We start from the raw sequence: 27175 nt of genomic DNA, 5'->3' as shown, positions 1-27175 counted from the left end.
GACGGGGTGATTCAGTTGCGGACAGATATGCAAGTTAGCAGCTGCGATAGCTGTAATATGGTAATGCAGCAGGAGGAGTTACGCCTCCTGCATGCATTACTGATCTGAACTGTGTCCAAGGATGCAGCATCTGATCATCGGCAATCCCTTCGGCTGGCTGAGTGACCAAGAGGTCATGCAAGTCGGCCGCTGAAAATTAGTAAAAGGCCATGAAATCTCCGTCAGCCGACGGAGATCCAGGCCTCTCCACTCACCGCACAATGGCCACAGACCCGTACTGCACATGCACAGTATGGGTCAGACGCATGCAGAGATTCCCAATAATCAAGAATCTAAGTTATCCTTGTCATTGCATCTGCAGCCGAATCACCCCCTGAAATCAATTTACAACCTGACATTGAAGAACATTTCTAGCAGGGATGCTATCAGGAGGGGGGAATGCCGTTCCCAGACAGAAGAAGGGGGTCTGTATGCAGTGGCACTGTGTGGCTGCGATCAATCTCCCCTGCTGTTTATAGTCTCCATATGCTAAGCTTTGCCAGGATCAAAGATTGTGCATTGATTATGCTGTCTGCCACAGTCTGAATTCATTGAGCGCTGAGCTGCTCATGAGCCTTCCAGAGTATGACTGTGTGTATATGACTCCAGCCCCAGAACCTGTGTAATTTAAGAGTCTTGGTTTTATGAGATTGTGCAACCGTTTGTGGCCCTGACGAAGTTCAAACCTAGGCAACCTACAGACTTGTCCACATACATCTAGCCTCCTTACGTGCTTAACAGCCCTTCTAGTCACGCCATGCAGCGGTGTGAACCGGTAGCGCCAAACATCTTTTCGCGCAACTTTTTACCTTCAAATGCATCTTATTCGCACAACAGTGAGAATAGAATGCACAAGCAGCTTCTGCGGATTAAAAATTATATGCAGCTTGCCTATGTTCTGTGTGCAACTACCGGTGTCTCTGCGTGTGAAACGCTACGTTACAGTGTCACAGCCGCTTACACTGTAGCGTAGTGTTTTGTGCGAATAAGATGATTGAAGGTAAAAAGTTGGACAAACACGCACTCGGCGCTACAGAGTCCCACGACACTCACGAGTTGTGTAACGCACAGAGGATAGTTGTATGTGGACACATGCGTAATCCTGGTCAAACTACACCACCATGTCATATTTGGTGGAGCTAGGTACAAAACTGTGGCCGTGCATAAAGGACAAACAGACAGACACTTTCTCACTCTGTTAGAAAACATATCTATATAAAAAGCATCAAATAACTACATATGGTATCAATATCTTGTACATATTTAGAATATATAAAGAGCAATAATTCTATGTAAATAAAGTTGATTTACACAAATTTGCAGTTTAGGAATTTTTTTTTGTATCAGGCGCATGCATAATCTTAATAACCTTTTACTAGTTCGCAAAGAAAAAAAAAACAAGAAAAACACAATTAACATGGAGCATAATATTAATAATAATAAAACATAACCACGACAGTAATATGACATACCAGGCAGTGTGGAGTCTGTACATGTTTAATAAGACAAAACAGCTCATACCTATACCCTGGAAAACAAAATGATGGTTTAATTTACTTTTCGGTCTTAGATTAATTAAACGCAAGGAAAAAATATTTAGTTATACAAGTATGCCAGCAGAAAACATGACATAGCTCAGAGACCAATTCTAACACCACTTGTGATCACAGTAAAATATCTTCCTGTTGTTGGGATTCTGACTTAGAACTAGTCTATACCTTGTCCTGAATAACCAGGAGTGGATTTCCTAAAGCCTTTAAAAACAGACAAGTGGTGGAATTACCCATAGCAACCAATCAGATTCTAGCTATCATTTCTCCATGGCATTCTAGAAAGTTAGACATAATCTGATTAGTTGCTATGGACAACACCACACTTTGTGTCTGTTTTGCAAGCTTAAGTAAATCTACCTCCAACCCCCTCCCCCCTCCCAGTATATAAAGAATTGACTAAACGGACATTGCCCAGACATTATGGGGTTGATACAGAGTTAAATACTAGTCAGTTTGCAGATAAATCTTGAGTCTTTCCACACTGTGCATGTTCCATAACAGTTACTAAGTATGGCTATTATCACAGATATCATTTTAGTAGTCACAGTTGGTACCCAATAGATATTATTATTACCAGTTATTCATATAGCGCACACATATTCCGCAGCGCTTTACAGAGAATATTTGTCCATTCAGTGCAGTATTATCGGGTAGAACATCCACTCCTTTTCTTCCACATAATAAAGCGTCACTTTAATGATGAAGCATAGGACAAGCCTAAATGAACCATGTGCACAGGGTTACATTTCAGTCAGCTGGCAGGGTTTATGCCTATGCTTATGGCTTGCTGAAGGTGGCTCAGCTCACAAATGATTCAGCATTTCAATAATACGAACAATTCACATGTGCACCAAGGCTAAGCGAAGGCTTGCAGGCTAAGCCCACTATCTAATTGTTGCTTAGGGTCCGCATTCGTACAAGCATACAAAATACACTTATAAACTTTGGGGTCAATCCTATTAGGTGCGAGATGAGAGTTGCTGTTTTCTCTTCGAATTCGCACAGCAAATTAATTTTGCAATCCAATTAGCAACTCGCACTGAACCAGTGAGACTGAATTTGCATTTTTCCAATCGCAACTCCCTGAGGATGAGAGATGGAAAGGAAAATCTTTTTTATTTTAAAAGGTTAAAATTTCAGGACACTGTACTGATTCCCTTGGACATCCCCCCTAATGATTAATTAGGCAATTGGAAGTTTCCAATTAGCTTAGTCCAATAATTGAATGTCATTTTCGGGGGTAAAAAAAAAAAAAAAACTCCTCAAATTGCCCCCAAATCAACTTATAGGCACCCCAAAATAATTGCAATAAATTTTTTTTTCTTTAAAAATTTTTTTTTATTTTTTTAACAATTTTTCAAGGTGCCCTCAAAGTACACCAAAAATCACTTAGCAAACTTTTTTTTCGTTTAATCTCAAACTAATTAAACGAAAATTGGAAAAAAAAAAGTAGGAGAATATTTTTTGCATTTAAAAAAAAAATAAAAAACACAAGTCAGCCATTTGACAACATTTAAAAACCTACAGTACCTTCCTAATGCCCACAAACAGCCTTCTATATGGTCCTTCTAACGAAATTATAAATTTTGGGGGGTCCAGGGTGGTCTCCCCACTTTATGCACTTCACTCACATCTCATTTGTCAATCAATTAGCACCCCTCCGCTGCGAGTACTGCAAATAGGCATTGTTAATTGGATTGGAGAGTTTTTCGGAGTGCCCATTAGTGCAAAGTCTGCAAGTTTCAAGAAACAAACTCACTACTCGCAATTCGCACTTAATAGGATTGACCCCTTAAAATGATGGAGAAATCTCATAATTTGGCACTCTGTTGACCTCATAAGTTAGTCCAATGCAATAAAAGTGCATTTACTGTGTCAGGTATTTCACACTGCCTTGACCTTTTTCCCATTTTGTGTGATCTGGCATGTCCTTAGGTATACATTGTTTTCAATATAAAAATGTCCCTCTTATTGAAACATTGTACAAAAAAAAAAAAAAAAGAAAGAATCCATGCTAGGGGTTCTCTGGCTACGTCAATGCAATTACTGACACTATAATTACCGTTTTACACAAACCCCTACAATTTGTTCAATGACTTGCAGGAAACAGAACTGGTTTTGTGGCCTCAACAAATGACAGCAAATAAGTTTTTAAGCAGCCTGCGCGGTCAATATGACATGTACACCGAGTAGATTGCACATCTACTAACACAAGCTAGCTCACTAGTAAAATACATACCATAAAACTGAACACACTGTCGATGCGCATGTCCCCCAAGATGAACAAAACACATACTTGTTTGTAGGAGACTTGCTAAGGTTTACTGTTGTAGTGTCCCGAAAGCTTGCACCACTCTACCTAATGCTTCTTATTTTCCAAAATTTGTTTAGGTGTTAAACTCAACTAACAGCAATATATTTGCTATTGCTCTTTTTTTTTTTTAAAAGTATACAATTTCAGACTGAATTAACTAATAAGATAAATAGAAGTATCTACAGTATTTCTATATTAACCTAACCTAAAAGCGGGTCACACGTATGTCATTTTGTAGGGATGTTACAGTTGTTCTCAAATGTGCCCTTGATTTGTACTCAAGAAATGTAGAACATGTGACTTACCCTGGCCATTACAATAATCACAGATGTTTCACCTAAATTCCAAGCAAAGCGGACGTGAACTGGAAAGAGATCAAAAGCTTGAGCTCCTCCAACAGAGGTCATTAGTATATACTTTAGACCAAAATGTTTATTGTAATTGGTTAGACAACAATCTGGACTCGTTATCTACAGTCACCAAATGTGAATATTCAGCTACCATCTGCTGTCTGTTATATTATCTTTTGCTTGGCTCCATTTACTGATGGAACACAGTGGCCAGCTTACTAATCGGATTGCAATATATATCACTAGATGGGAGAAAAGACATCCAATGCCCATTAAGTCAGGCCATCTTTTTTTTTTTTTTTTTGAACATTCACAATGCATTTCCCAAACCATTAGCATATATATATATATATATATATATATATATATATATATATATATATATATATATATATATATATATATATATATATACACATATATATATATATACACACATACACACACACACAGTCAGGACCATAAATATTGGGACATTGACAGAATTTTCATATTTTGTCCTCTATTCACCACCACAATGGCTTTGAAATGAAACAAACAAGATGTGATTTAACTACAGACTTTCAGATTTAATTTGAGGGTAATTAGATCCAAATCAGGTGAAAGGTGTAGGAATTACAACGGTTTCTATATGTGCCTCCCACTTTTTAAGGGGTCAAAAGTAATGCAACAAACTAAACAATCCTAAATCTAACTTTCACTTTTTAATACTTTGTTGCAAATCCTTTGCAGGCAATTACAGCCTGAAGTCTGGAACGCATAGACATCACCAGACGATTGGTTTCATCCCTGGTGATGCTCTGCCAGGCCTCTACTGCAATTGTCTTCAGTTCCTGCTTGTTCTTGGGGCATTTTCCCTTCAGTTTTGTCTTCATCAAGTGAAATGCATGCTCAATCGGATTCAGGTCAGGGGATTGACTTGGCCATTGCATAACATTCAACTTTTTAGCCTTAAAATACTCTTTGGTTGCTTTTGCAGTATGCTTCGGGTCATTGTCCATCTGCACTGTGAAGTGCCGTCCAATGAGTTCTGAAGCATTTGACTGAATAGGAGCATATAATATTGCCCGAAACACTTCAGAATTCATTCTGCTGCTTTTGTCAGCAGTCACATCATCATTAAATACAAGGGAACCAGTTCCATTGGCAGCCATACATGCCCACGCCATGACACTACCACCACCATACCACTGATGAGGTGGTATGTTTTGGATCATGAGCAGTTCCTTTCCTTCTCTTCCCATCACTCTGGTACAAGTTGATCTTTGTCTCATCTGTCAATAGGATGTTGTTCCAGAACTGTAATGGCTTTTTTAGATGTTGTTTGGCAAACTCTAATCTGGTCTTCCTGTTTTTGTGGCTCACCAATGGTTTGCATCCTGTGGTGAACCCTCTATATTCACTCTTGTGAAGTCTTCTCTTGATTGTTGACTTTGACACATATACACCTACCTCCTGGAGAGTGTTCTTGATTTGGCCAACTGTTGTGAAGGGGTTTTTCTTCACCAGGGAAATAATTCTTTTGTCATCCACCACAGTTGTTTTCCGTGGTCTTCCTGGTCTTTTGGTGTTGCTGAGCTCTCCGATGCGTTCTTTCTATTTAAGAATGTTCCAAACAGTTGATTTGGCCACACCGAATGTTTTTGCTATCTCTCTGATGGGTTTGTTTTGATTTTTCAGAATAATGATGGCTTGCTTCACTAATAGTGACAGGTCTTTGGATCTCATATTGAGAGTTGACAGCAACTGATTCCAAATGCAAATGTCACACCTAGAATCAACTCCAGACCTTTTACCTGCTTAATTGATAATGAAATAACGAGGGAATAGCCCATACCTGTCCATGAAATAGCTTTTGAGTTGACAGTCCCATTACGTTTGGCCCCTTAAAATGTGGGAGGCACATATTGAAACTGTTGTAACTCCTACACCGTTCACGCGATTTGAATGTAATTACCCTCAAATTAAATCTGAAAGTCTGCAGTTAAAGCACATCTTGTTTGTTTCATTTCAAAACCATTGTGGTGGTGAATAGAGGCCTAAATCTGAAAATTCTGTCAATGTCCCAATATTTATGGACGTGAGAGTGTGTGTGTGTGTGTAATATATATATCTCTCATCAGGATTTCCATTTCTATTTGAATGGGCTCATATAGGTCTGTGATTGTAAGGCAAACCTTTATTGTGGCCACATGATACATTTATAATAGTGGACAAACTATTCAGATTGCACTATATTGAAAAGAAAAAAAAAACTACACTAACTGTATACAAATATAGACATTCAGCGAGATAGAGAGGTGTCCTTACACATCTTTGCTGCAATAATGTCAAAAAGCCCCACTCGACGTGCCAGGTCCCATGAGAATCTGCTAGCATCAGGCGTCTGTCTTTTTATTTCCGCACCAGCAGACTGCGATGATTAATCTAATATGAGACACTTGGATATCTGAGTGCAACTGAGTCCCTGAATCTGTATACGAAGTGCTACAATGTAGCGGCCGCAGCTTTTTTAATTCAAAGTTCCGATGTGCTTCATATACAGTCTCCGATGCACACAGATATACAAGTGTTGGATATCAAACTAATCAGCACAGACTGCTGAGTTGCAATGCTTACTCACGCCAGACAAGTCACGCTGCGTGGCGTATTGAAGCTAGATGTATTAGGACGCATCTATATGTATTGGTTCACAATGCATCAAAACGTGACCACATTACAAGGTATAGACATTACAAGACAATTTAATGATTTCAGAGTGTGGCAATACATTCTGAGCCTCAGAGGACCCCAACATGACAGATACAGGTCTGCCATCCTACATGCCATAAATGTGTCACTTAATACAAATAACTGTGTAGAAATTAGTGGATTACACAAAATGTGTGTATTTCAAACAAACTAGGAAAGGAATTTATTTGTGACACAGAGTTCTCACTGGAAGAGAGCTTCTATTTGGCTCTAAAAATTATTTATGAGGACTCAAAATGACCATGAACTATATTTTATGTGATTTCTATCCTTCCAATTTCCAATGCACAGCTGTCAATTGACTGTTGTATAAAGTATTTAGAGATTTTATGGAAGCCAATGGGCAACTAATAATGGTTCTGCAACAAATACACTTCACTTTGTGTTACTGAATTATAAGCAAACATAAATCACATTAAAGCCACGTGGACAAAGATTCTACAGCTGGCAAGATCATAACAGTCATAATCTAATGATATTATTACACTGTACATCTATACCAATATTTGGTAAACCATAACAAAAAATGTCTAAAATTACATTAATCTATGACTGTAGATTATTCCTGTTGTTTCCCTTCTTGTAACAATATTTAGCAGTGCCCCTCAGTAACTATAGAACAGGGGTGGGCTGCCATCCAGCTGCTGTAGAACTACACATCCCAGCATGACCGGCTACAGTTTTGTTGTTTAGTCATGCTAAAACTGTTGCAAGGCATGCTTTGATGTGTAGTTCTACAGCAGCTGGACAGCCGCTTATTGCTTACCACTGTTATAGAAAGAAACAATCCATGATCATTAGCTGGGATTTGTATGTAAATACATTTGATGACGTTAGTGTGTATGATAGGATTGAAGACAAGCAGCCTTTACTTTCATTCTTGGTAATCACCATAGATTAGGTGCTTTGTTTTCTTGTAGGAATAACCATTTTGTTTCATAATGTCAAAGACTCCATGACGTGGGTAATAGGTTAAAGGGACAGCGATATCACACACATGGTTAATGTAATTCCTTTGTTATGAGGCTTTAACCAGAAAGCACTAAAGGAAAAATAGCAGTCACCTTTAATATAGTTGAGAGAATCCAGAATCACAACATCTTCTTTATTTAATTTCCTAAAATAGCAGAAAACAAGAATTTATCTCAGTTCAAGACTTGCACAAACTGAAAAATCTAATCCACCTAAATCCCAAGACACAAGATCCCCAACAAATTAGATTTCTTCTATTGTATTGCGACTTCTGAATAGGAAATGTGGAAGCTTTTAATAAATTGATAACAATTAGTTCATTTACAAGATTATAGAGTTGTCAACAGTTAGGAACATTTCCGACCATGAAAGTTCACTCTTAACCCAATAAAACTGGCTACAGAAAAAAAAAAAAAAAAAAAGGAACCCTGCAAAAATGAGAGTTATGGTAATAAAAAAAACACAAAAAAAAAAAAAAAAAACCAACTTACCTTTGTTAACCCTCTTTCTTCGAAGTCCATAGGGTCCACAGGGAGACCTTGGGTGTAGATGGTGGTTGAGGACCGGGCACCACGCAGTTAAAGCTTTCAGCTCCCAGGATGCATCAGTCCATCCCCCCCTATACCCTGCCCCCGAGGCACCTCAGTTTGTGACAAGCCAAAGGCCAGAGGAGGAGAAGTGAGAAGTAAGACTGGTACACACAAGAATCACTCTCATGGAGAAGAATACGGGATACTGGTGACCAGGAACATAGCCCATATGAAGCCAGGTGTGTCAGGGTGGGTGCCCTGTGGTCCCTATGGACTTCGAAGAAAGAGATAAAGGAAAGTTTTACCAGAAGTCATTTTCTTCTTCAGGGTCCATAGGGCTCCACAGGGAGACCTTGGGGATGTCCCAAAAGCAGTCATTTAAGGTTGGGGACGATCCTGTGCTGAGAGTAGAATCCGGCGCCCAAATGAAGCATCCTGAGAGGCAAATGTATCAAAAGCATAAAACCTCAGAAATGTATGGACAGAGCATCACGTGGCTGCCTTACAAAGCTGTTCAGCTGAGGCGCCACAGCGAGCTGCCCACGAAGGACCCACAGAGGAAGTAGAGTTAGCAGTAACAGTAGCCGGTACAGGAAGGCTTGCCTTTGTGTAAGCCTATGAGATAGATGGCTTCGCATGACTAGCCAATGTCGGTTTGTTGGCTGGCCATCCCTTCTTGGGAAATCCATAGAGCACAAATAAGGAGTCTGATCTCCTAAGGGAACTGGTACAGTCCACGTATATCCTGAGGACACGGACCACATCCAAGGAGGCCTCACCTGCCAGTAGGTCTGGTGATTGAAAGGCCGGGACTACAATTCCCTCACTAATGTGGAAACTAGTAACAACTTTTGGAAGGAAACCAGGGCAAGTCTGAAGTACAGCCCTGTCCTGTTGGAATATCAGAAATGGGGAGCGACAGGAAAGCACTCCTAAATCTGACACCCTTCTGGCCGACGCCATAGCCAGAAGAAAAAAAAATAAATATATATATGTATGTATGTATTCGCTGTTAACCACTTGAGTTCCACAGCGTCCAGGGGTCAAACGGAGGACTCTGGAGGGCACGAAGCACTACTGACAAATCCCAGGGAGCCACTGGAGGGACAAAGGGAGCATGTATACGGAGGACACCCTGGAGGAAGGTGTGGACATCCGGAAGTGGAGCAAGTCTACACTGGCACCAAATGGCTAGAGCAGAGACATGCACTTTCAGCGAGGCCAGGCGGAGTCCAAGGTCCAATCCAGCTTGAAGGAAGGCCAGGACTCTGAAAATCCTAAACACTTGGGGATCGTAGCTTCTGGTACGACATCAGATATATGTATGCCATACGCTGTGGTAGATCCGAGCAGAGGCTGGCTTACGCGCTCTGAGCATAGAGAACCCTTTGGACCTCAGGAGGGATGTCTCAAGAGCCACGCCGTCAAAGACAGAGTACCAGTGACATCTGGGCCAAGCTGGAGCCTCCAGCAAGAAAGTGCCTCTGTCTTGTTTGAACTTCCGAACAACTCGAGGAAGAAGGGAGACTGGAGGGAATAAGTATGCAAACTGGAAGGTACACTTCACTGATAATGCGTGTACAAAGGTTGCCTCGGCATCTCTTGTTCTGGACCCGTACACCAGCAGTTTGTGATTGTGTCAGGAGGCCATGAGGTCCACCTCTGGGAGGCCCCATCTGCTCATTAGGAGTTGAAAAACCTCTTTGTGAAGAGACCATTCCCCGGGATGCACAGCCGTCACGGCTGAGGAAGTCTGCTTCCCAATTGAGAACTCCCAGAATGAACACCGCAGAGATGGCCGGGAGGTGACCCCCGGCCCATGTCAGAATGCGTGACACTTCTGTCATTGCTGCCCGACTTAGAGTGTCTCCTTGATGGTTGATGTAAGCCACTGTTGTGGAATTGTCGGACTGTACCTGTACAGGTTTTCCGTGAAGTATGTTCTGGACCAGTATAAGGTCCCTGTAGACAGCTCGAAGTTACAATATGTTGATTGGCAGGGTTGATTCGACCGATGTCCATCGAACCTGAAAGGAGTGTGGACCGGTCACTGCGCCCCAACCCCAGAGATTGGCGTCCGTTGTTAGGAGTACCCAGTCCGGGATCCAAATGGGGCGACCCTTGATTAGATGAGGTGTCTGTAGCAACCAAAAGAGGGACAGACGCAGCTAAGGAGAGAGTTCCTTTGTCTGAGCTTGACCCGATGGGGTAACCCGTTTCACCTGGAGAGGATCAACCTTTGCAAAGGCCTTGAGTGGAACTGAGCATACTCACCATGTTGAAGGTGGACACCATGAATCCCAGAACCTGCATTGGCAAGTGGATCGACACCTGGAGATTGTGGAGACATCTGCACACTGTAAGTTGAAGTGTGGAGATCTTGTCTGATGTCAGAAAGATTCTCTGATCCTGAGAATCCAGCAGGGCTCCCAGATTAATCAATCATTCTCTGTGAGGGATTCAGGAAGAACTTTTTCCAGTTGATTAACCATCCGTGCTTGTGAAAGAAAGCAATGGTTAGCTGCAGATGGCGGTGAAGCACTTCTGAGGGTCCTGCTAAGAGCAGGAGGTCGTCCAGATATGCTAACAGTCGGACACCCTGACCACGCAGATGGGCCGCCATGATAGCCTTAATTTTGGTAAACACCCGTGGAGCTGCTGATAGTCCAAAGGGCCTGAAATTCGAAGTGTTGCAAACCGGAGAGATCGCTATAGGTACATGTAGGTACGCGTCCTGAATATCCAGAGATACCATAAAGTCCCCAGGCTCCATAGCTAGGATGATAGAGCATAGGGTTTCCATCCTGAACCTGGGTACCCTGAGGAATTTGTTCAAGGATTTGAGGTTGAGGATAGGCCAATGAGACCCATTTGGCTTCAGAACCAGAAAGTATAACAACAACCAGTCCACCGCTGAGATAGCGGGACTGGCACAATTACCCCTGCCTGCAGCAAGGCCTGTATGGCTTTCTGGATATGTAGGGCCTTATTCTGGTCTGAAGGAGGGCCTGTGTAGAAAAACTGTTGTGGAGGCCGTGAAATAAATGAGAGGGCGTACCTGTGAGAGACCACTTCTCTTACCCTAGCATCCGTGGTGGTTTGACAACAGCACTGGGCAAAGTGAAGAAGTCGGCCTCCCACGCTTGGATCCCCTAGAGGGAGGCCCGTTCCGTCAGGCTGAGAGCTTATCCTCGGGTTTTGAAGCAGGGCGCCTGGTGGTCCAGGCCTGCTTGGTCCTGGGCTTGGCAGCCCTAGTGGAAGCTGACTGCCTAGGAAAGGACTGACCTTTAGGCTTTCCGTAAGGACGAAAGGACTTAAAAGATGTAGTTGCTGAAGGTAGAAATGCAGTTTTTGATGCCGCCAACGTAGTTACAATTTTGTCAAGGTCAATGCCAAACAAGATCTCCCCATTGTAGGGTAACACTTCTAGGCCTTTCTTGGAATCCACAACTGCCTTCCATGAGTGTAACCACAGGGTACGGCGTGCAGACACCGCCGCGGCCGAGACTCTGGAGGTTACAAGACTGGCATCCAACGTCGCTTCTTCAATATAGGAAGCTGCATCTCGTATGTGAACGACAAAAGACATCTGATCCCTCAAAGTATCTGAGGAAAAAAAAAAAAAAAAAGTGTCTTCAAGTGGGTCAGCCCAGCTCTCTATAGCTTTAGCCACCCATGCAACAGCCCCTGAAAGAGAGTATATCGATTTAAGGCAAGATTCTACCTTTCTATCCGTAGGATCCTTCAAAGAGGTTACTGTAGGTATAGGTAACGTGGCTCTTAATTAAACGCATAACATGTGAATCTACCACAGGGGGAGTCTCCCATTTTGAACAATGAGCCACAGGAAATGGATAAGAGAAGGTCAGATGTTTTTGGGGCTGAAACCTCTTACCAGGTGTCTGTCAGGCTGCAGCCAAGTGTTCAGCTAGTTGATCAGATACAGATAACGCTGCTGAAGTCACTCTGTCGTTTGAATAGTGGGTGCTTAGATTTAGGGGCTGGCTTCTCATCTTCTATGAGTAAGATGGATCTAACACCTAGCACCAAGGCAGGAATATTAATTTTAGACTGACTCTCGTCCTCCCCCAGAGGGGAGTCAGTGTTAGAGAGATCAGTATCTTCTGCCTCCTCAGATGACACTTCTGTGTGGACTGTGATAACATAGAATGCTAAAATGGCTTACTGGGTAGGGGTTTCTCACCCTGCAACAGTTTGAAAGGCTGTAGAGGTAGCCACCAGACCCTGTACTGAGCTAGAGAGTAGGTCAACCCATGGAGGGGTCACAGGAGGTACCTGTATCGCCTGAACCTGTTGTGGCAACCCCATAGGGGGATTTACATTCGGGACCTGTAGGTGGTCCGTAATAGTAGCCGGCGCCTGAGAAGAGGAAGCCCAGGGGGCATCTTGTGCAGGAACTGGGGTGGGGGGGGGGGGGGGGTGTCTGACTGGGCTGGTGGTGTATAACAGCTAACACAATCCATCTTGTATCAAATCCTCCTCACTTAAGCCTGCAGCACATCATTTGCATGATAGCAGTATGGCTACAGATGCTTTCTTGCTACTGTTGTTTTTGCTAGACATAGCTGTAGAGTAGTATAGTGTAGCACACAATATGGCACTGGGTATGTAGGATACAAATGGGAATGCAATATACTGAGCCTGTCTTAGGCTTGGGCAAGTTGCAGGAGCGCACAGCACAAATATGGCACTGTGCAGTAACCAACTATATGTGACAACCCTCACCAATACATTTATTGTAGAGATGTGAGGGGAATCGGTATGATTTACCGCCGGACGCATATTCCGGCGGTTGGAATCACGACAGTGGCTGCCCGACATGGATAAAAATCCTGATCGTCCCTAAGGTAAGTATTGACTAACCTAATTCCCTCCCCTAACCTTCCCTCTAAGTGCCTAAACCCAAGTCCCCCGGGGGGTGCCTAGCCCTAAGTGCCCCCCAGGGGTGCCTAACCCACCCTTCCTCTAGCCTAAACCTGAGCTTCCGGGGGGTTGCCTAACCCCAAGTCCCCCCCGGGAACACTAAACCTAACCCTTACACCACCGCACCCCCCCCCCCCCCCCCCCCCCGCGCGCGGCTGTTCACGCTCGGCATCTCTTCGATCGGGATGCCAGGCGTCTGGCTCCCGGCGTATGTCTAATGACAGGCATTGGCATATCGACGCCTGTCTTTAGACTCCTGCCGGGATATGACAGTCGAGAAGCCGGCTGTCGGGATTAGGTCCACTGGCTTCCAGACTGCATACCATGTGAGGCACTGGAAAAACCCGGAATACACCTGTATGACAGACAGCGCTAGCATAAGTCACATACAACACAGAAATACCATATAACTGCAGAAGGGCACTACAATTAACTACACAGATTCTGTGGTCAGTGACTCAACATCTGGTAGGCTATACCGCTACATAACCTGACTGCAGGGAGAGGTATGTAGGGGGACCGGACCCTGCCTTTCCCTGAGAGAGCCGTGGCTGGGCCTGGAGAAAATGGCCGCCGGAGACTTCTGAATGGGCGTGGTCGGAGGAGAGCAGTTCAGGGAAGCGAGACCTCAGAGGAATGGCGCCCTGAGCTGAGGGGAGGGGCCACTTTAATGGGGAAAGCTGACCTCCCCATGCTGATTTTTAACCACCGGGACTCTGGATTCCCACTCCATCTGTACCCTGGTGGTCTAGTGGATCACTTTGGACAAAACCAGTGTTCACTTTCAGCGCCTCCGGTCTGTCCCCTGACAAGCGATGACCAGCCTTACCTGTCCCCTTGCATCTGGGCTGCAGTCTGGGTCCGTCTGCAGGGCTGGCTAGCGTGGACCCCGGGATGCTCGCCAAAAACCCCAGCCGAAGCTGGCGTTGCAGTGCCCGGAAGGGTGAAAAAGCGGCAGCACAGACGTCCTGTGGACAGTCTGCTGCTGCGTGCACAGCAGGAAAATTTAAAATAAACAAAATAATAAAATAAAAGCTATTTGGGCTGCCTAAGCAGCCCACTGCCGACTCCGGTCGGGCAGAGACTAAACAGAGATGCCTCGGGGGCGGGGTATAGGGGGGGGAAGGACCGAAGCATTCTGGGAGCTGAAAGCTTTAACTGCGTGGTGCCCGGTCCTCAACCACCACCTACACCCCAAGGTCTCCCTGTGGAGCCTGAAGAAGCAATTGTGGTTTGATTTTCACTTGAGGCCATGCACAAGTGTTCCTCTACTACTGGAGAGTCAGTAACTTGGTGAAGCAGGATCATGGATAAGATCGCTTGCTTTGTTTCTATGCAATCTACAACAAGATTCACCCTCCTGCCAATCAAAGTTGGTGCTCCCAACACAACAGTTTGTAAAGGGGCCTTGGGGCAGATGTATGAAGCTCTGGAAAGTGATGAAGTGGAGAGTGATAAACGACCAACCAATCTGCTCCTGCCATGTTACAGGCTGTGTTTGAAAAATGACAGTTAGGAGGTGATTGGTTGATCGTTTATCACTCTCCACTTTATCACTTGCCAGAGCTTCATACATCTGCCCCCCTGTACTTTGAATGTCTTCTCTAATCGTTAGTCAAGTCTCTCTGTTGTGGCTAGTCAAATCCATTGCCATATCCATATAATGGGTGCAGAGTGTGTGTTGCACATGGGTCCTGGGGGTTCCACACTGCACCAATGCTTAATACTTTCCACTCCGGACACCTGCGTCAGCGTTGCTGTAGCAGCACAAATCATAGGGAAAAGGTCTTGTCTGCTATTTTCCCAGAGTTTCAACATGTGCAGTAACGATGCCCTTGGAGCCAAGGAGTAGGTGCCATGTTACCGGGTTACCTAAGCATGCGCAGAAAACTGTCTTAGGTACCATGGCGCAGATGCCATATTACCAGAGATCTGTGCATGTGCACAATGCCAGAGTCTACTGCACAACAGAGAGTAGGGGGTCCGCACATAGTAGTCTGCACACAGACCCCTCCTTTCTTAAACCACCCCTGGCCACACCCCTTAACTTTGGGCCCCTACCACTGAAATTCCCAGTGGGCTGATCATATCCCAGTCTAACACTAATTTCAGGCCACAGGATCAAAGTTCCACAAGTTAGGATCTTCTGCATTTGTGTAAAACTAGTGACACTGGGGGGGGAATAACTGAGGCAAGAGCCCCTAGGTCCAAGAATGCCCAGGCAAAATAATAACTTGATAAATAAAATTACAATAACCTACTAACAAACGTGAAAAACACAAAGAGATAGCATAAATTGCTTTGATCACTACCATGTACAGTATCCCCAGCCATGAAACAGTTAAATGTACTGGTAACCTTTCAACTTCTGCCCTTAAAGCGCCACGTAGATCTTTCTCTTTCTTGGAATCTGCAAAAAACAGGAGATTTTTTTTTTCATATTACCACCTTTTACCACATATTTGAACAACTTCTATTACATCCAAATCTAGTTACTAAGGCAATGTGCATCTCAATATGTACCATTTTAAAGTGTATTACATCTTATATGACCCATTTTACATATAAGGGCTTATACTTAATTTACATAAACATGTTAGAATTCTCATTGTCTATTAGATATCTTGCCTGACAGAAATACTAATATATTTAATACCTTTACTCAGCCTTTATGAAAATAAGGACAAATCTTTGTAATATTTTTATATACAAAACACATTTATACCACGCATACACCAGAAACACATTCCCGGGAACACTAATTACTATTTCTAGAAGTAGATGACAGGTTTTCATGCTCAGCTTTTCATATGCGTTAATAACATTTCACACTATCAAGATCACCTAGCAACCATAGCAGCTCACTGTGCACTCTTACACCTATCCACTAACACGAGAGTCAGATAGGGTGCAGTGAGACAGTGCAAACTAGGAAGTGTATTTAATCCAATAAATACATTTCATTGTTGATGTTGGTATTGGTATTTTGACTTCTGCAGTATGCTTTACACCCCAGAAGACTAAGGTACACACCTATACAATCAAGCTTTTGTTGCAATGATTTGATCAACCTAAAGCTGGGTACACATTAGACGATGTGCAAACAATGCGATATAGTCAACGATTTCTCTTTAACTCCCGGACAAATTATATAGTGCATACACACTGTGCAATCTTACAAACAACGGAACGATATATCGTACATCGTTTGGGGATTAGATTGTTAACTATATAATGTTAACATATCGCCTGGACATTCGGTAGAGCGTACACACTGCACGATGTTATAAAAATCGTTAACGACATACTCAGATTGAGCAGTATGAAGAGCCAACCAAAAGAGGAGATGAACGACTCACAGGAGCGCGCGATAGTGCGTACACACTGGGCGATTTGAACAATTTGTCCTTTCAATCTGTCGGAAATTGCCAAATCGTCCAAAATATCATCTAGCTTAACTTCCGATAAGACGTCTTGACAATAGTGCCAATCACAAGCGTGCACACCTATACAGTTTTACTTGCGATGTTCGATCCTCCTCCATCCAAGCTATCAAAAGAAATGAATTGTACCAGCGTACCTACTCTCCCGATTCAGGCTACAGTCACGGAAGTTGTAAACAGTTACCATAATGGGCATGAAATGGGCAAATATCTATGCTATACATTGGTCCATGTATTGTGCCATTTTTCATACTACATATATGAGGAAAGGGGGACATGATATAGTCACACGTAATAACGAGATGTAGTTGAAATCCCTATGATCCGGATGCTGGCTGCCGAAATCCCGACGAGTACCGACAGCTGGCATCCCCTCAGTCGGTATTTCATACTGATTCTGTAAAGACATACCATGCTTCATACTGTATGTCCAAAGTTCTCGGGCTAATTTGTTAATTATGTTATTTTACCAAATTTGCAAATGACTGATACTGTTGGGGTAACAAAAATTTCAATCATAAAAAACTCCAATTATAAATAATTGGTTAAGGCAGAAAATCCTTTTTGCAAATGACTGTAACCTGCACTTTTATCCAGTCACTGGCCAATAGATAACCTGGGCCCTCTGCCATTTACCAAATTTGGCCTTAACATGAAGCCAGATCGTCATTTGTGTGCGGCTAACTTCAGACATTGAAATTATTAATAGATAATACTCTCTAGATCTAGCATTAGATAGATAATAGTTCATTTGACAAAATCTTAATATTCAGTCAAGTCCGAGAGAGTGTTGGGCCACTTGAAGACTCTACACTTACAAGAGATTTGTGATCCGTCCCTCAGGTTTTCAGACATAAAATTCTCAGGCCTTCCCAGTAGACAAACTTATCTGTCACATTGAAGCCCCAATGAATATCATAACCAATACTCTAATCCAATTCACAGGGCAGTGAACCTGAACCGACTTGACAGCTCCACTTCTAAAAATATATATAACCAAGTCGTTCTATGCTACATACAAAATTCTTTAACATCAATTCATCTATAGTCATATATTGGTTTTGCTTTAACCATGTCAAAAAAATCCAAATCCTTTTTAGGACCAACTGGCTTTTGATGTTGCCAACAGACAGGCTGCTCTCTAAGATCTTAAGAGATGCGCACTGAAAATGCACTGGGCAAGCACCAAAGACTTTTAGGGGTATATTTACTAAAGTGCAGGATTTTAGAATTGGAGATGTTGCCCATAGCAACCAGATCCTACTTAACATGTAAATAGCGCCTTATAAGCGAATAGCTAGAATCTGGTTGCTATAGGCAACACATACACTTCTAAAAACCCGCACTTTAGTAAATATACCCCTAAGAAACTACAAGAAAGTGAAATACTGACCCTAATGAAGTTACATGAAAGCATGCCCTCTGTATTCCATCAAGAATGTTGGTAACTTAAACAAGACTGCTTTACTCTTAAGGGGCCTATCCATTAGCAGATCTTTCTGAAAGACAAAAGATTCATCTTTTGAAAATACCTGGGGCTGCGGTGACAGATATCTGTCATGTACATGACAGACTTTTGCAAACAACGAACGATATTGCATGACATTCTGGGAGTGGATTTTTTTTTTTTTAATGTTTCTATTAATTTTCATTAAATAATCGTTCGTCATTTATCGCGACAGATATTTCTAATATCTCTCAGCGATAAACGATAATTGACCAACATGTTGGGGAGACAAAAGACCAAAATTTGTCGGCTCGTGGGAGTGCGCATTTTTATCGTTCAGAGCCTATTAGCAGATACATTGAACGGCTGAACGTTAAATCGTTCATCATTCAAATTTATCTGCTAATGGATAGGCCCCTTTAGTAGTGTGTGTAAAAAAATAAATAAATTTACACACACACACACACACTATATTTACATATATACACACACACACACACATATATATCTATATACACACACATATATATATATATATATATATATACACATATACACACACACACGTATGTGTATACACACACACACAATATTTTCACAGTAGTTCTTTGAAGATCTCAATTAAATAAAAATAGATCTGCTTGAATTCTGAGGTCAAATTTCGCCACAAATGATCGGGACCAAAGCTTTTATCCCTGACACAACACACGGGTTACTTCTGTGACCCATCCAGCACCAGTAGTTTCTGTTAGAGAATGTTATTTCACATTTGCTGGTCTCCCAGGATAGACAATGGCATTCATACTGAAATGGAGGAATCATAGGAGCAGTTTTTCTTCTTCATCATCATTTCTCTGCATGCCAAACCAGTCTGTTTACACACAGTAACAGCCACAAAGGAAATGGAGCAGACTGACAAAAAGTAAAGTAAAATAAGCTGAGGTGTTGGTACCAGCTGGATTTCAGCAGGTACCGTGTCTCCTATGAGAGACCATCCATCTGGATCACCTCATGTGAGGATATAGGGCCTCATTCAGAGATCTACGCAAACCTGATGGCTTGTGTACATCTCCGCTGGTAGGTTGACTGTGCATGAACAGGATGTGTACTACGCACGTGCAAGCCTCTATTTGAAAGTTCGCTCGCAGTGTCTCCAAGCCGCAGCCTGCCGTTTGGGGCCAGAGAAGGGGTGGCGTTGACCTGCGTTCCCTCTCGGAAGACGCAGACTTCCTGGCCGCAGCTACACAGGCAAGACGGCCATTCTGAGTAGCCTTTACTTACAACAGTTATGCACTTTTTTACAACATTTATAATTATTGTTGTTATGAATACAGATCCGATATCCATATTTCACACCTCCCACCATTTGTATGGGGGTATTCAAGGTGCACACACACAAAAAGGGAGCGTAGCCATGTGCCAAAAGTCAGTTTGGTGGCATGGCTAGGCATCATGCCCCCATTCCTCATCACACTGGGGGTATGCCAGTCACCCACGAGCTGCTGGGCATTCCCTCAGCCTCTCTCACCACTATTAGGATGCACTGCGCATCCATTCACCCCTGCTCTACATAGCAGAGCATCAGCGAGAGCTCCCACCCAACCCTTTCCCTGCCTTGGGATACTGTAGTTTGAGGATGGGATGATGGAAAATGCCCGAAAAGTGGGACTCTCGCCAAAATCAGGACTGTTGGAAGGTACAGTATATTTAAGCAAGTTTATAACCATCTGATTTAGGATATCTACAGTGAATTTTTACTGTCAACTGATATACTTTTCAGATTACACAGGTCTGCAATAAAAAAGCTTTTGTAACAAATTTATGTCATACTTATAGATTTTTGGCTTCTGAACACGAAAATTACTCCCAATTTTGCATATCACATCACGTTTTTCTGCAAAACATGTATTTATGAATGTCATTTTTTTCATATTTTTTAAAGTAATAAATGTATTCTGCCTACATTTATTACAAAATATTGTCTTAAATGAATTCAGTTGGTAGTATAGAACGTTCCAATTCAGGTCTCGTCATAAAACTTCCACCCCGCCCAGTGCCAGATTAAGGTCCACATGGGCGTGGAGCTGAAATTTACAGAGGGCCTAAACCCCCTAATGTGTAAATGATCACACACACACACACACACACACACACACACAGTACAACCACAAGGTGAGCTGGCGAAGGTGAAACCAAATGCAACACAGTTTTGCCCTGTGCTGACTCATTTTAACCCCTGCCTACCACCAAATACACACAGTACATACTACACTACAGTGAAGAACAGGGTGAACGATTCCACCAAGACGTTAAAGATGTAGAAAGAAGATGCCAGGGTTGTTGGGACGTCAGCATGATGGCTGACTACTGCTGGATGATACACAGAGACGACACAGAAAAAGCTTATAAAGCGTAAAGCAACAAAACAAAGTTTGAAGACAAAAAGAACAAAGATTTTTTCAATAATTATGGTTTTGTTTCTATTATTGCTTGATTTTATTGTTATTTTATTATGTAATTAAGACAAAAATAGTGATCATCTACACTTCTTCGTATTTCACAATAAATATGTCAAACACAATTAAACTTCTTGTTTTTCCTTAAAAATGTATGTAACCCCCTTATAGGTAAATGTGATGTGGTCATTTTTTTTAATATACTATTTCTTGATGTACATAGGAGTATAATTAAGAATATAAAAAGTATTATTAAAAAAAAGCTTTCGATACCTTAAATTTCACAGACCGGTGTTATTTTATGACATTAGAATATGCTTCTTTAGATCCTTATATATGTTTTATGTGAACCGCAAACCTCTAGGCCAGTAATTTTCAACCTTTTTCAACTCACGGCACACCAAACAAGATTTTAAAATTGCTAAAGGCACACCATCAGTCCCTGAGGGGAAAAAAAAAAACCCTCACAATTTGGCCCCCACAGGAAAAATAAAACACAATGTCAACCACAGGGCAAAAAAACAAACACTTTGGGCTGAAAAGAAAAAAAAAAAAAAAAAATACACAACAGCCTCACAGAAGAAAAATATAAAACAATTTTCCCCACAGTAAGAAAAAACAAACACACATTGCTCCCCACAAAAAATAAAATAAAATAACCAACTGAGAAGGCTCACTGTCATCCCTGTCCCTCATCGACTGTGGTAGCTCAGTCACACTCAGTGACTGAGCACACAGTGCAGATGGACATGTGACCTATGTCATGCCGCCGCATCTCCAAAAGTGACTACTTGGGGCGCACAGGAGCCTCCCTGAAGAGCCCAACACTGCTTGGGCCAGCAGTACAAGTAAAATGAGCACTGACCACGCGGCACACTTGACAACCGCTCGCAGTACACTAGTGTACCATGGCACAGTGGCTGAAAACCGCTGCTCTAGGCCGTTATTTAGAACATCTGGATGTTCCAAGCATTTTCACATTGCTTTTGTTGCTCATGCATTAGGAGAGATCAGCATACTCTCTAATTGGAAGCTGCTAGTTTGTGTCACGTGCGTCTTTTTTTGACAAAAATGTTTTAGATCCCCATTCTTAGAGTCCGAGAAGGATCTTTTTTTGTTGCAGACCAGCAGCCATCAGTGCCAGGGCATTATAAACTTTATGCACCAAATTTAGTTACGTGTGTAGTTACTTCATAAGTCAGATTCTGCTCGCAGCCTACAGAGGTGTGTCTAGAATCTGCCTATGGTAATAGGCGTACAAATTTGCAACACAAGCTGCCGAGAGCATTTAAATCTGTCCCAAGTACCGTTGAGAGGAAAGTCAATAGGAGATAGACTGCTCTGGTGGTGTTAATTTTGCTAATCTTGGCCAAAACTCCACCTTCTATAGTAAGGACTCTAGGTCAGTCAGTTCCCATCCATGGGGTACATAGGGGCTTTTGGAGGGAGTTGATAAACAAATGTGGCTATCCTGTTAAGAGTCCATCTCCGCTCTGATAATCCATTGGCACCTGGCATTATGTAAGAGCTGTCCCGTGCACTCTAAAACCAGATAGGGGAATAAGTCTGGGGGGAACACTCTGGGCGGAATTCAATTGATTACGCGGTCCGGATCTCCCATCTAAAGTGACGTGAGATCGCGGGCCGCTATTCAATTGATGCAGTTTTTCGCGCTGATCGCACCCATAGAGGTCAGGTTGAGCTGCGTGAAGCAGCTAAACCCGACCAAAGTGCTGGGCACGACCGCGAAAAGTGCTGTTTGGGCACCCAAACAGGTCACTTTTCGCACATTTCAGCTCTCATCCCCCTGGGGCTGCGAGCTGAAATGTAGCTCTGGCAGCTGATCACGCCCGACAGGAGCAACAATTGAATAGCTCCGTCGGGCGCGATAGGGGCTGGAATCAATTGAATTCCGCCCTCTGAATCTTTAAAACCCTTACCTAACCCCACCAGTAATTACTACTGGGAGATGACTGAAAGCCCCTTATTTCCCTAGTCTTGGCACCTACTGAGCCAAGAGTATCCTCGTGCCCCTTTACAAGTTATTATCTGGTGATTTGTGCGAGAACCAGACAATAACATCCTGCACTGCGGAAAGTATTGCATTTTCCCAGAGATTATATCTCTCCCAAAGTGGACATATACACAATGAAGGCAACCTCACTACAGAAAACATTACCTTTTCCAGGATATAAGAGTGAGGGTCTCTAATGCCCAGATCTTGTGTCAAATAAAAACAGGGGTCACCTCATTTAACAAAGTAGCTTTTCTGGATTCCAAAACGATATGCCTTGTTGGCCTACCATATAAATGTTAAATTTAAAATGTGCCAAAATAGGCACAATGGTGAGAAAACCCTCAGCAATTATTAGGGTTATTAGATCTGATTCATTTCAGAGAATCCACCAGAATGGTTTTGATTTTAAGCCTCTGGCACAAAAGGTTAATTATTATATGCAAAAAATACTGTCAAGATGTATTTCTAAATGTATTTTCTCAATTAATTTGAGTAGTGCAGAAACCTCAAATTCAATACACTTTGTGCATAGGCCGTTCAGAGTTGCCTAAATACTTTAATTTAGCACTGTAAGAAGTATTTTTTATTTGATAACTTAGTCGCAGTTGGGGCCGTCATCGGTCTATTACAAAACTAGTTATGCATTTAAGTGATCAAGACTCATTTTATATTGTATATAAAAATAATAATAATAAAATTCAGATTGTGCCTCGCATTAAAGCATACCATGCCTATCTAGACTGACTGAATTCACCAATTTAATTCTAAGAAAAATGAAAGTGCATCGGAGAAAATCGCCTACACAACAGTTGATCATATTAGTGCCATAATTACGATAATAATTGTGCCAAAAGCAAATAAGCATGTTGTAACTGTAATTCCGTGGTTCCCTAACTTTTTGAACCACGACACCCAGAGTGTATCAGTATTTTTTTCACTTCACCTCTAGGCCGAAAGCTTTTTTATTGAAAAATCATGAAAATATGGTTTTAAATTATGTAAATTGTGCTTATACATCATCCTTCGGTTCAGTTATGGTGGTTGTGCTTCGGTTTATCCACATATTTTATGATTGGCAACAACCAGCACTGGCTTTGCCTATCACAATGACCATAAATAACTTGATTTGGTCATGGAGCACCAACCTGTGGCAACCCCTGCTGTAACTACTTATCCTCTATTATATAAGTTAATGTGTTACAAAAGGCAAGTAAAGGACATGATACAGAAATTAAAGACTACCAGGTAACGGATAAAAGAAAAAACAAAAAAATCCTGTAGAGGATGCGATTGTGCAGACCAATAGTCAGCCACAATGCATATTTTGTATACAGTTTATGCGATACTGTTGCTAGGCAACTGAACCATCTGTGTTACGTAATATGTCTCAGTGTCACATTTAATTTGTATATATATATATATATATATATATATATATACATACACATACACACACTTTGCCTTAAGTTTGCTTTTTTCTGAATAGGCTGAAGCAATTCTGTAGTTTTAAAGAACAAGAAAGCAAACAAGGGATATTGGCAGTCTCACTGGTGTGCATTATTCAGGGGTTCCCAAACGCAGTCCTCAAGGCACACTAAGGGGTATATTTACTAAAGTGAGAGTTTTTAGAAATGGAGATGTTGCCCACAGTAACCAATCAGATTATAGCTATTATCTTCTAGAAGGTGCTAGATAAATGTTAATAGCTAGAATCTGATTGGTTGCTATGGGCAACAAGCTCCACTTCTAAAAACTCACTTTAGTAACTATACCCCTAACAGTCCAGGTTTTAGGGTAAACCATGCTTGTGCATAGATGGTATAATCAAACTGACTGAGGTACTAATTAAGTCACCTGGGTTTATGTACGGATATCCTGAAAAGCTGGACAGTTAGGGTGCCTTGGAGGACGGAGTTTGGGAACTACTGGAATATATCAATGTAGATTTGAATATTACAGAATAGAATAAGCTTGAACTTTGTACCATACGAAGTCAGGTTTCACACATTTTAATTATAGGCCTCTCTACTTATAGTTTTTGATTTGTTTTACATAAACAACGTTATGTACTCACAACCACCAGAAAAAAAAAAAAAAAAAAAGGGGGAGGGATCTGGTGTATATTTTTTACAGGAAATCTTTGCAGAAACCATCTTTACAGGAAAAGATTCAGTTTATAGCTAATGTCTTATCAGGACCTGGCTATCAATGTATTGATCCTGGGGAAAATCATTTAAGGAAATCAGCAAGCTAAATAATGTGTCTGCAAATATGGCAAAACAAACACAGGCTCTCACACAGAGATTATAACAGCGTGAACCAGTACTTCATTTAGATTCATTTGTAAGTGGTCATGTCTGACACTCCAAAACTCAGCAAAGAAGTGTCCACAATGCGTTTAATGGGTGCCATTTAATTTCCCAGTTACATTGCAAATGTTAAGTATCAGAATAAAAATTAACCTTCCCTACCTGCATAAACAGAATTACGGTCTACTTCAAGGACATGGTCTCCAATAATGTATACTTTTCGTCCACTCTGTGTTAGGTGTTCCTGTAGCTCCAACGCTCTTTGACTCTTTCCACTGCAAGGGAACCCGCACATCAATACAAGAGGCATTGCTGGAAGCAGTCTGCTAGAATAAAACGGTGAAGCAAAATAAGCATAACGGACACTTTAAAGATATAATGTATTCTGCAAAACAATATTACGGACATGATCAAGAAATAGGTCAACCTATAGTGATCTCTGGCAACTGAATAACTTGGAATATGTATTTGTTCTTCTGAAAGGCAACACAGGCATGATGTAGGCAAATAGGACAAAAACTCATAAGTAATTGTAGGGTTTGTCGCCTTTTTCTTCCATTGTGCAGGACAGCAACCTATTTGGTGACACAACCCCTGCGTCTAAAATGAAAGCTAGTGTCCAAGGTGCCATGCTGCACTATAACACACAGAGGAGGGTATGCGTTCAGCATCCCAGCGGTCTGGATGCTGACGCTTACCTTACCGGCACCAGTATACAGAAGCCAGTCAGAATTCCAGCGCCGGCATCCCAACAAACGGACTGCCGAAGGTAAGTAGCGGGGTGGAGGGTTAGGTTTAGGTGTTAGGCACTAAGGGGGGGAGGGATAGGTTTAGGGTGCGGAGAGGTTAGGGGGTGAGGTGGCTGGAGGTTAAGTTTAGGCACAAGGGGGGGAGGGTTAGCATACGACCACCAAGTGTCGGTATGTTAACCCTCTCGCGATCCAGGCATCGGGATTCTGACCACCTGGATCCCATCTGTCGGTATTACATACCGTTTCCAGGAGGAGAGAGAACCACTGCAGTACTAGCGATAGTAATATAACCACTTTCATACTTTAGAGCAACTATTTAACCAGGATCCTCTGTGGGCCTTGCCTCAGCCTCACTTTTCCAGTATGACTATGAACTGTCAGCCCCATAATCCTGTCAGTGAGACGGAAAGCCCACAGGGATACACAGCAACATAACCCGAGTGCCAGCACTGATCTATAAAATATATTCTTGATCTATGAGCTATAATATCACAGGGACAGAAGAGTCAATCTACGGAAGGGGATCTTTACAGGGATGGCAGGCACTGCATATGCTGACATGCGTATTTACACAACACCTGATGACTGTTCCCGACACTGACATGTGGCCCCTCAGTGGTCATGCTGAGCAGCCTGCGATTCCTACCTATCTCACAGGAGATTCCCCGCAATATGATCACACATACAGCGCCGAGTGCACTCACCTCAGACACACCTAGTAACCATCCGCACACCAAAGTCAGAGCCTTAACAGCGTGTCACACCGCCTAGCAGCGTCTCACCGGCAGCTGGATGGACATGGACGGTGCCATATTCACGACAGGCACCAGTCTTTCCGGTCACGTGGTAAGAGGCGGCCCTGTCTTTTTTTTTTTTTTTTTTTTAACCCCAGAGGGCTAGGAGGCGGAGCAGATGGGTGCGTGCTGCCGCGTCAGTGGGTGCAGCTAGGTCAGGATAATAATAATGTGAGAGTAATGTGTCACCTGCTGCTGCACACCTATGTCTGTGTACATTTACACTGAAATGGTCTGTGGGTCTGATTCAGAGGTGCACGCCATTGCAGCTGTGACTGCGTCTTTTGCCGCAGCGCAACTGCGTCTTTATGCTAATGCCGTAGCTGATGGTATTCGTTTAGAGACGCCCATCGGCGGCGGCACTAATCAGTCACTTTGTGCACTGATTGACCATCAGTCGCATCGAACATTGTACCACCCCAATGGAGGCTCAGATTATCCTTTTGAACTTGGCCGCCAAATGGGTGGTATTCAATTAGTTTTGCCTACGCGATAAAGTTTCGC

General features: G+C 42.5%; 1 protein-coding gene across 3 annotated transcripts in view; it reads right to left on the bottom strand.

The window, feature by feature from the left end:
* The window catches only part of KTI12 (KTI12 chromatin associated homolog), a 49732-nt gene extending 22993 nt beyond the window's left edge, over positions 1-26739 (bottom strand). The window contains exons 1-5 of one of the 3 annotated variants that reach the window (XM_088446789.1): positions 26582-26739; positions 25288-25451; positions 15812-15863; positions 8072-8124; positions 1512-1567 (exon numbers count right to left, since the gene is read on the bottom strand). In XM_088446789.1, coding sequence (XP_088302915.1) covers positions 1512-1567; positions 8072-8124; positions 15812-15863; positions 25288-25435 — 309 coding nt within the window. In that variant the 5' untranslated portion in view covers positions 25436-25451; positions 26582-26739. Of the gene's footprint in view, positions 1-1511; positions 1568-8071; positions 8125-15811; positions 15864-25287; positions 25452-26581 lie in introns of those variants that run through there. The other 2 variants (XM_088446798.1, XM_088446804.1) reach the window with 2 other exon arrangements.
* Between the last annotated feature and the right edge of the window lie 436 nt (positions 26740-27175).

Source organism: Taudactylus pleione, unplaced genomic scaffold (genome assembly GCF_031769625.1).
Source record: "Taudactylus pleione unplaced genomic scaffold, aTauple2 ptg000019l, whole genome shotgun sequence".
Lineage (NCBI taxonomy): Eukaryota > Metazoa > Chordata > Amphibia > Anura > Myobatrachidae > Taudactylus > Taudactylus pleione.
The sequence above is the reverse complement of the archived record's forward strand: the minus strand, read 5'-3'. Positions and strand labels throughout refer to the sequence as shown.